The sequence below is a fragment of the Erithacus rubecula genome, assembly GCF_903797595.1.
Source record: "Erithacus rubecula genome assembly, contig: SUPER_Z_unloc_4, whole genome shotgun sequence".
NCBI classification, from domain to species: Eukaryota; Metazoa; Chordata; class Aves; order Passeriformes; family Muscicapidae; genus Erithacus; species Erithacus rubecula.
Genome location: NW_027635670.1, coordinates 86,470 through 97,801, shown reverse-complemented (window position 1 = coordinate 97,801; position 11,332 = coordinate 86,470). Strand labels below are relative to the sequence as shown.

The following is an 11,332-nucleotide window of genomic DNA, read 5'->3' as shown; positions in this document are numbered from 1 at the left end:
AGCAACAGGAGGTTTTATGATTTGAAATTATTCTTTTTTTCATGTTTGTGAATACTCTTCTTGTTAAAAACAATTTTTTTCCACTTTTCTCCAAGGAGATTTTTCTCCCAAACTGCTTGGGGTAAGGGCTACTGAATTCTGCTTTCTGGTGGGGGTCCCTTTGGAGATTTCCACCCAGAATTTGCCCTGGACCAGGACACCCATCATCATTATAATTCCTAGACTGTGTTTTTTTAATCAAGAAAACAACCTTATTCTACAATCTCTCTGATAAAAAATTTAATCTATGTGTTAGATTTCGCCATCCCCTTTCTCTTCTGAAAAATGTCTCAGAACATTTCTGTTAGGCATAGGTTTACTGTTCCTTTGTCTTTATACTTAACTATATTTAGATTTGCCTACAGAATCTATCCAGCATGAAGGGAGGTGCTGGCAAGGAATCTAAATCCAAATGACTATAAGTGCTTCAAAAACAGGCTTACCATCAGGGGCAGGACCATGAGGTGTACTGGCTCCTTGGCGTACAAAGCGAAGCCAAAAAGATTCTGTAAAGAGAAAGTAGCTTCAGGGGAGGAAAATTTAAAAAACCAAGGAAATTTGGAGAACTGAATTGGTTATGGTTGGAAAGAAAGGCTCTTACATAAATGTGAATGGGTTATAAAAGAAAGGAGAAAAACAGCCTGTGGTAAAAAAAAATAGAAAAAGAAAAAGAAAAAAAAAAGAAATGAAAAAATTTTAAAATAGCAATTTTAAAAAAATCATAAGCTAAACTCCCATCCAACCACCACCACCTTTCCCCAAAACCAAAAAATATCCAATGAACCAAACCTAAATTAAAGCCAAAAATATCCAAGAAAATAGGGAGGAACAGAAAAGAAATTTACAGTGGTAATTTTAATCCCTCTATTAGCTTGCACAATCCCCTTTCTTTTCTGAGACAAGTGTCACAACGTTTCTCTTAGCACTAGTTTACACTTAGTTTAGACTTAAGTATTTCCTACAGAATGTGTTCAGCATGAAGGGAGATGCGGGCTAGGAACCCACATCCAAATAACTAAAATTGCATGAAAAGCAGACTTACCATCAGGAGCAGCATCAGGAGGCATAACGGCTGCTTCAGGTTGGAAGTGAACTCGCAAAGATTCTCTTGCAATTGTTGATGCCTCAACTCTGGCAGCTGCCAGTGAGTAGAGACCCATAAAACTTATAACGACATGCTTTAAGTAAACGTAAAAGGAATCATTAGTGCAGGCAAGATACATTTAAATGCCAAACAGCACACATCCAAATTTGTTACAAAAGACACGAGATTTTTTTGCAGAGAAATCAAACACAGTTTGTAAGCCAGGCATAATTTCAGTCCTAGGACTTAAACATGAATAAGGTCTAACACTGGATTTTATATTTCTTCTAAAATCTTGAATATTAATATCATTGATGAAAAGGAAATGACTCCACATCCTATTTAGAAGATGCTTTGATGGGATGTTTTGAGCAGCATTGAGCACTTGATACAATTTTTTCATTTTATTTCAATACAAGACTAAGTGCAGGTTCAATTCCTGTTCACAAAAAATTACCACATTCAAAATGAGTCAATTTACTAATCCTTTCACCCACAAAAAAAATGGCAGTAACAAAAGAAACATTGTAAACCTACAAACTTCTAAATGCAAATAATCTGATTGCAATATAACTGGGAAAATGTAACTATTTCCATGTATGTAGTGGAAGAATGTCCCCATTTTGTTATATCGACTAGATTGATGATAAAGTTATCAAGATAAGAGAGCACAAATGATTTGGCAGTACTGGTAACTTTATATCTACCCCAAGTACTCTCAACTAAGTATTGAAATTATTGGTCTTCTTTACAGTGCTTAATCACATTTTATTTCTTATTTTATTAATAATTTTTCCTTTCACATTGTATGAAACTGGTCTTTTGAATGTAAACTTTTGGCATAGAAAAACATCAGCTTAGTACCAGAGGGATTTACAAGTTTTTTTTTCAGTTTTCCTTTCCTTGGTTTCACACTGCTGCTTTTCAGAATAGACCTTAACACAGCTGAAATCAATCAGATGATGTCATTGTGGTGTCTGGGAAACAGCAGTGGCAAATTATCCCGTATCACATCTTTTCTCATCAGAAAGAATCTCCAAAATCTCTTGGTGCTATGGTTCTTGTCCTAAAAGAAGATTCTTGCAGATTTTAAGGCCTTTAATTGAAATGCACCAGTCACAGACGAAGGCAGCCCTGGAGGATGTGCCTGCAAACAGCTCCACAGCTTTGAATGACAAGTGTCCCTAAAGTGATTCCCAGCTGCTTACCTCACTCGAGATTGCATGATTGCCCTTAATACAGTTAGGCATAGAGTAAAATTAAAATCCATTAGGTGATCTCTGGCTATAAAATGCCAATTTTATAGTAAAACCTCAATAATGTGCTTGGAAAGGAATCAAACAGGAACTAGAGATGATGGCAGGGGAGAGAGAGAAGGGATAGTGAGGGAGAGGAAAAGGGAAAGAGAAAAGGAAGTTCACAGTGCCACAGAGTGTGAGCCATTGCTGCTGTTTATGTATGTCCTCAGTTGCCAAGTGTACCTGAAACTGCCAGGTGAACAATAACTTTACAATTCTGCCCCACCAGGGATCTCCCCAGCATGTACTGTACTATGTTAGTTATACCACAAGCACTTTGTGCAAATATGAAATGCAACATTTTCTGTTTCTGACTCTCTTCCACAAAGAAAGAGGGAACAAGTTGCAGGTGCTTCTGCAATCATTGTGAGGTCAAAAAGAATGGGAGTTGGCATAGGACAAAAAATGAAACAAAAAACCCAAATAAAACCCGAAAACAAATCAGAAGCAGCGTCCACTACCAAATTAGAAAAGCAAGATTTGGTGATTGCCATGACACGTCCTGTGAAAAGATACCACTCGTGGGACCTTTTTGTGCAGCTCTAAAATGGATCATCACTGAAGGGGAAGCATTTGTAATTCTACCTTTTGACAGAAAATTCATCTGGGTTAACTAAGCTTCATGGGAATCTCAAGGCGTTACATATTTTAGTGGGACAACCTGATAATGCACATAATTTATATCTTTATCATGTTGAAATGCATGTATGCATACAAGAGGGCTACTGTGAGAAATTTCCAGATTAGAATCTGCCTTTCTTGAATGTTTGATTTTGTGACCCTGATCCTGCAATTGTATATTGCATTAGAAGAGAAAATCTACAATAAATTGGAAGGAGTTACTACAGAAACACACACTGTATGCAATACTTACCTTGTCTAAGTTCCTTGCACTTTATTACCTGCTCTCTCTCTTGTTCAGACAGAGAAGTACAATGAAAGAAATATGTACTCACTCTGCCTTTTGTTCTCTTATTAGAAAGAAAAAATCTACCTTAGCACTAATGTATTCTGCACAACTATAACGACTAAGGGATAGTTTCTGTAGAAGGCATCAAACTTAACAATAAGGAGACATTGCACTGAATCTGTGTTCACAGCTGAAAATATGGCACATTTTCAGTTAATTTCTCTTTTTTCCACTTGTTTTGTCCTAACAAAATTGGTATTTTGAAATGTGCAAGTCTTTAAACCAACATGAGCAAAATAGCTTCCATATTTAAAAATTCTAAATAACAGTTTCTTTTAAATGAGGAAATGCTCAAAAGCCTAAATTAACTGTGGATTGAAAAATATCTTATACAGACCAAGAAGGAGCATGAAAATCTTGTCTTTTTTCTTTGGTTGCTTTTGTTTGGTTGCTTTTGCTTGTTCGTGGAGATCTTACTTGGTTTAGTTTTTTGGTATTTTTTAAAAATCAGTCTTGTGTATATTAATGGGAAAAAAAGGGAGGGAGGTAGAGGGGTATTAATTTTCAGATATATATACTTTTTTCAATGTTCGCATTCCCATCTGTTACTTAACTCTGTAACTGCAAAATAGAAAGTTGCTATCATCTCTGAAATACCATGTGCAAGAGTATACACAGAAATTATCTTTCACCTATTGACTACAATAGTTTGAATGTTTTTGCTCTCCACATGCTCAGAGCAGTATGTGCATCTGCTGTATCTCAGATGCAAAAAATGAAATTAAAAAAAAAATTAATTAGGATTGGTTTTAACTCTGACCTGGAATGCTGCAGCCTCTGGCCTGCCCCTCATTGCTTCCTCTGGAAGGATCTCCAGCTGCAGGCTGGGGAGCAGCGTGGCTGCTTCAGCACCTGATGCCACAGCCTGGTCTCTGACCTGAAGTGAAAAAACAAACCCAGCATTAACAGTAATTCTCCTTCAGACACACCAGCTGGGATGAATTGGGTCTCCTTGAGCCCATTGAGTGGACTGGCATTGATTGCTGGATCTAATATCCATGAATAAAGTATGATCGATTTTCATTGCAAATAAATCTCTAATGCACAGTGCTGGGAGAGAATGTTACAAAAAGACCAAACCAAAGTAAAAACAAAAACAAACAAAATCCCCAAAAACCACCTTGCACTGGTCTGAAAAGAGAAAGGCCAAGGATATGGCATGCATGTATTACTGTAAAAACACAGCGCTTGCATGACATCCACTTCCAAAGTTTGACAGAAGGCAGTGTGAAGATGATGGCACAAAGGAAAGTTTTTATCAGCAGAGTTTGCTGCAGGAGTTTAGGTTCTGTCAGTTTCTGTGAACATTAAAGGAAAGAGACTTGAAAAAGGCATCTGAAAATTAAATTAACAACAGTATTGGTGAATGCAGAAACTGAAATAGAGGTTCCCATGTTGCTAGGAATTAAAAAAGTAGTAAGGGAAATTGACACTCCAAGGTATGAAGACACTTCTTTTGCTCTGTGCTGCTCTAGATTTAAAACAGTTATAAAACTCTCTGCCATTAGAGCTATAATTGAAAATAACACTTTCTCCTAAATAATTAATATATACAGCTTTGTTGGACCTTCAAATTGTCCTATACCAGGGCACAGTTGTAAAAGTCAGAGAGAAAACTTTAAAATATGCTTTAAAAAATACCACGGAACTTCTGATAACGGATTATGACTTGCTAGCTTGCCATTTATGATGATTCCAAGGTTAAAGTAGCAAACACAAAGCCAAATGTTTTATGACCACTAAGTGTATGACCTCATTACTCAGTAGAAGGTTAAGTCCACAACAATTGCCAATTTTTGTTGTGTTCCATTAGTCTTTGCTTGGCAACCAGAAACAGTGCTCAGTGAGGGAAGGAAAGTGAATTTTGTCATAATTTCTACATTTAGAAGAAGTTGTGTACTACAAAGTTGCATTTTATTTCACTCGTTTTTTTTAAGATAGAAGAAGTTGAGGGGGGAAACTTAACCACTAGGGAAAGCAAGTTGTTTTGCAGCAACTTTTCCCCTGAGAATAAGCAGTTCTAAGGCTTTGGCATGTTAGGACACAAATCAGAGGGAACACTTCAAATTCTTACCGCATTCAGGGTGGCATCCACAACTTTCATATGATTAATGATCAACGCTTTATCTCTATTATAAAAGAAAAAATCAAAAACAAAACAAAAACAATAGAGTATCTTTATAGAACTGAAGCTCTACCAATGTAGAAATTAATCTTCTGCTACTTTATGGCTGTCATGTCTTGTAAAATAATTGTTGATAACTCAAACTGTAGGGATTTTCTCTCTTTTTATATCTCCAATGCAAACCCTAAAAAAGTTCATGTATCACTATTTGATACATTTCCATTGGAAGGATGCTTCTGTCAAAGATAAGCAATTAAAACAGATGGAATTATAGGCCTATCAATGAAGAAGCATCATAGCTTGGATATAGAGGCAATAAAAAGTCTCTAGCAGGATGGTATTATATTCTTGTATTGGAAAACACTGGCAGATTGTGTTTATTTAATCTGTTTTATATGTTTCAAGGGGGAAAAAAACCCTATTTGTTGTGAAGAGTTGCTAGAACAATCAATTGAAGGGTTGTTTTCTTTGTTGATATTCAGCTGCTATATACAGGGAAAAAATGCCAGTTTTAAAGCCACTTCACATTAAAATAACCTTTTCTGCATATATGTATGGCCACAAGGAATGATCTTTACTATAATGTTTGAAATACATTGGGGAGGATGAAAAGGACAAGCTTTCTAGAACATAACCTTCTGCAGGTGACACTTGCTTTGATCAAACCATATCAAATAACATTTGTCATTTTAATTAGCTCATGAAACATTTCATTGAGGACTATATGAATTGCATCATTTCCTTAGTGCATAAAACCCTTAAAGCTTCTCAGATGTTGTTCTTCAGAGGTCAAATGACCCCAGGCATGATGAGAAATTTTAATTAACTAAATTTTCTTGTAGATCCTAGCCATTGAACAACAATATTCATAATAGATGCTTCATACTATGGTAAGTATTAGAAAACAAAGTCTGCAAAGATTTATTTTTTTATCTGACCATGTGACTGTAATAGGTCAGTAATAAGTCAAAGAGGTTCCTTTTGATGACCAGTCTTTTCAAGAGCAGTGCTTGAGCCTTTCCTTCCACTCCAGGTTATGGTGTAAATGGTACAAAACTCCCTGAAATCAGCTGGAAGATCTATCTTGTCCCACAGGAAAGGCTAGCTCCAAAATGGGTTTCAGTCTCTTTGGCAGCTAAGACCTGAACCCTTGCTGATGCCTCTGTATTTACTATAAATAAATTGTATTTGTCTACAAAAAGATGGCATGGAAACACAGAGAACAATCAATCATTTCTTAAATAAAAAAACTTTACGGATCTGCCAAAGAGATATTGTCAGATCAGTAAGAAAGCACAGGTGGTTTTTTTTTGCCAGTTATTTCAGAGCCCAGAATTTGGAGCACTATTATGGAATAACTGCATAAAATGTATGACTTAGTGTTTTGAACTAACACTTTTGTTTTTAGAAGAATATCCCTGAATTTCAAAAAAAAGAGACAGATGTAGTTTTCTCCTCTAGCCTAACAGTGGCCAGGCCTAAAACCCTGTCCATGGAAGTAGGAATTGAAATTTTTGTTCATTTTAAGGGACATCCCCCTGACCCCAGGGCTCACTTTGCTGCCTGTTGGAGGGCGTGTTCTGCCTCCTGGAGAGCCTCCCACAGCTGCTGCCGGTCCTGCTCCATGTCTTTCAGGAGTTTCTTCTGGTCATTTAGAACTTGGTCTCTTCTCCTCAGCTCCTCCATTGCATCAGAGAGGCTCTGCCAGCAGACAGAGGGCAGAGTTACTCATCATCCCAAATAAACTTCACTTTAGGCTATTGTCAATGTGGATGACAAATTGATTTCAAGAACTTCTCCTGAGCATTCATTTTGAATACCCTCATTCCAGCTGACTTTGCCCTGCTAAAGACAAATCTTCTTTTAGGATACAGAAATCACAACATTTCCAACCAATGGGAGAACCTGGATTTCTGAAGACGAAGACCAAACTGGAATTTATACGGGATATTTTGTTCTATGAATCAAAAGGAAACCAGTGGAAGAGGGGTATTTCTAAATACATCTGCCTTCTAGTTTAGTGATATTTACAAGGCAAGTTTTCTGGAAAATTCTGTTAAAAGTTAATCAATATTATGCTTGCTTTCCAAAGGAATACAAATCAAAAATGTGTAGAAAGGAGAATCTCTTTTAAGGAAGAGTGTCTCCAAATGAAATACACTTACATGCTGAAGTTCATTTAATTGGTCTTGCAGTCTGTGGGCTTTTTCAGCATCTTTTTGCATCTCATTGAAAGACCATTTGAATTCTTCAAGCTGCAAGTGCAGTGAGCGGGACTCTACCTCTGCAGTATGAAGCCTTTGCGAAAATTCAAATATTTCTTGCTGCAAGATTTCTATGTTTCTCTGTCAGCAAACAGAAGTTGATGGGCTATAAAATCTGCTGTTTTAGCAATAAAATAAATAATATTTAAGACCCAAGAAAATTAAGACAGAACTATTATTTTTTCCTCTGTCTCTAAAAGACATACACAAGTGCAAAAGTTTGAATCTGTCACCTACCATGTGTTACTGCAAATTCTGTTCACAAGGAAGTACTATTTTCACCTCAAGTCTACTATAAAATATTATGACAGAAAGAGTTTATCCTTTCATTTTAGCTAAATGGAAGAAGGTTATCTTTACTGAAAAAAGGAGAAACATGAGAAAACATGTAGCCTGTAACATGTTCTCATGTTTTCTCAAGTAAACATGAGAAAATAGAAAACAGTAATAAAAAGCAACCTTAACATTTACATCAAGCTAAATCAAATTTGTTCTTAGAAGCTAATACAGTTCTAGTAGAATTTTAAAAAAATATATTTTATTTGGATACACTAAACCTCCTCCAAAAAATCTTTCTCAATAAAAGAAAAGACCTATCCACACCCTAATGTGTGACAAATCAACTTGTGAGTGCCCACACAGTCGTACTTCATTGAAATGGACTCACGACCAGCCTGAAACAAAATGAATGGTGCTATGAAGGGAGCTTAACTGTTACTGTAAACCTTGTGTTTCTATGAAGGAGGAATCTGCTTACTGTGCTGGGCAGTCTGTCATACAGTCCAGCTTCCAGAGCCTGGGCATTTACTCTGTGGAGTCCACAAGCCAGCCTCTGTATCAGGGAGTCCTTCTCCAGGTAAACTCTGCACTCGCAAGGTTTCCCTTGAACTGTCTCCATCAACATGCTCAAATTGTCCATCAGTTTTGCAAAGGAATTCCTGGCTGGACTGATAAGAGAGTGTCCAGAAACCCAGGAGTTTGGATCTTTAAGAAACAACAACAAAAAGGAAACATCAAGCAGGTTATTAGTTCTGGTTTCTTATAATATCTGTCTCGATTCATGTATACAGGATGGAACTTGCAAATATTCGGATGCACAGAATACTGAATCTGACACATGGTTCAAACTTTGCTTTTTAAGCAAAGCTTTTTTTGCTTTGCTATGAACAATTCATTGAAAACAGCATGATCAAAGAAGAAAGTGCTTGAAACTGAATCTAACCACATTTGATTCAATGGCAACTTTTATACCAATTTAGTGTTCAGCCTTCTGGAAAATGCATCACCTTGTCTTTGTCCTGCTATTTGCCTTTATTCATACAAATTATCCCTCTTCTAATGTTCTTTTTTCTGTGACAAAAATGTGGGGACTCTAAAATGTGGGGACATGTTAATAAAGAACCAGGGTTGGCAGCAATGCAGATGAACCAAGGGAGCCTGTATTAGTTCTCACTGCAAATAAACTCCAAAAACTCTGCAGCCTTCAGCTCCCATGACTCTACATACTAAAAGGATAAAATATCCTATGAGCCATTAAAGAAAATTCATCTGTTCCAACAGTAGAGAAATGTGATCATTCAGAGAATGTAGAAGAGGGCTATTATTTTACCCTGCAATAAAATTACCCCTTCAGGGAAACAGCCCCACTAAAATTCCTATTGACTAGCTTAGGATATAACCTCTAATCAAAGGTATTTATCATAATAATCAGAAATATCTCTTCAGAGCTATGATCCAGAATAGCTCAGATAAAATTGTTAAAATGGAAATTATGTGACCGCCCTGATTTATTTATTTTTAAAATATATTTCTGCCACAACAATATACTGTTAAAATTACCTGGTTTGTTGAGAACATCCTGCAGTTCAGAGAAGGAACTGATTATTGCAGTATAGAGGTTAGAGCTAGTCAACCAATCAAGTGCTTCAATAGAGTCAACTCCTTCCTCTTTTAAACCTGTGGAACAGAATTGCAGCTGGCAGGATAAGTGAATTATTAAGATACAGCACACTGCTATCTCCAGCTCTTTCAGAAATTAACCAAAAAGAAGCACATAAACCACTTAGGCCATATTAAGCATTCTTCCAGAACTACTACTGAAAAAAAAAAAAAAAAAAAAAAGTAGATGAATCTTCTGATTTGCAAAGCATTTTTGGTATCATTTATCCTTGTAGGGGGAAGCATAAAATGGTCTGGCAATAGAAATGGACAAATAGACATAATCTGTAAATAGAGTTTCTAAAACCTATGCTAGTATTTTAGCTGAATCAGAAAGCAATTTTTTATATGTTTTAGTAGGAAATAAATATTAAAAAATATTTTATAATAAGAGGAAACACCTTTGAAAAAAGCACAAATTACAAGTTGATGGTTAATAATTTTGAAACATTGCATTTACCACAGAGAAGATGCTGTAACACCTAGTTCTGAAATCCATGACACAAACATCAATGATATCAGATAGTGTCAAGGTCATGTGTATAATTGCATTTTTACTTGCAAAGCTTAACGGACTAGGCATTTCCTCCTAGAGTGAAATACAATTGTCAAGTAACATAAAAAACATAAATCCATAAATAATACTTGTCAAAATGTCATTAAATATGTCTTCATGCCCCAGCAACAACAACATTGCTGTTTGTCATTCCCTAACCATGTAATTTGACATAACGCTTTCAAACCCTTTCACTTACGTGACTCGTGATGCCTGCCTTTGGATTCTCCCACACAAACTTGAATTCTAGTGCTTCCTCTTGAGCCATCTGTCCAGACGAAAAGGGAGTAAGAATATCGGGCCAGAGCTCTCAGCCTGTTAGTGGCCAGAACTGCAATCACAGCTCTTCTGAACACATAAATCAGCTCTTTGGCCCTTCTCTGCCTCAGCCTTTCTTCGTCTTGATTGCTTTCCATGTTAGTAGGGAGAGCATAAAGGAGGCTCCTGATTTTCTGGTTCACTAATTCGTGAAAGTTTGCCTGGTCCTGGAGAATGTCTCTTTGGGAAGACATAGCACACAGTCGGCTGTAGAGAGGACACAGGGCCCCTGACAGCAGAGCACAGGCTGCCAGCAGAGATGAGCGCTCCTTGTGAGCATGTGATAATGCATTTCTCATAGAATTGTTCTCATGGGCCAGCTTCTCACAGATTTGTTCAAGGCCATACACTTTTTGCCTGCTTTTCTGTGCTGTTTTTTCATATTCCTGCGACAGAAACAAACCAAACAGAAATGGAAGAAATATTAACTCAGTGGTTTTTACCTAGACAAGAGCTAAAAGAAAATAGTTAATTCTGCCATTCAAAGAATGCATTAAAGGAGCAAAACTTGTTAGTAATGAGGGTGATGAAAGGATCTCTTCTAGTAAACAATTATCAATTAAAATCACATGTATGAAACCAAGCAATGGTATGAGGGAAATTCGTATGATCATCAACTGTAAATGGACTCCTGATTTCTGACAACAATCCACCAGTACCATGACAGCTCCCAGAAGGTAGTTCAATATAGTTTCTGAGTTGTCTTAACAGCAGTAATAAGATCTTCCAATTTCAGAGAG

At 36.7% G+C, this 11,332-nt stretch overlaps 1 protein-coding gene across 1 annotated transcript; it reads right to left on the bottom strand.

Moving 5' to 3' along the window:
* Positions 1-441: 441 nt before the first annotated feature.
* Positions 442-10,975, bottom strand: LOC306814957 (coiled-coil domain-containing protein 171-like; the record flags this gene model as incomplete). Its single annotated transcript, XM_079331494.1, has 9 exons — positions 10,474-10,975; positions 9,620-9,736; positions 8,538-8,764; positions 7,682-7,861; positions 7,072-7,217; positions 5,466-5,520; positions 4,152-4,268; positions 1,082-1,217; positions 442-545 (listed from the first exon to the last, which is right to left on the bottom strand). The coding sequence occupies exons 1-9, from the start codon at positions 10,889-10,891 to the stop codon at positions 442-444; spliced, it is 1,500 nt and encodes a 499-aa protein (XP_079187620.1). The 5' UTR covers positions 10,892-10,975.
* Between the last annotated feature and the right edge of the window lie 357 nt (positions 10,976-11,332).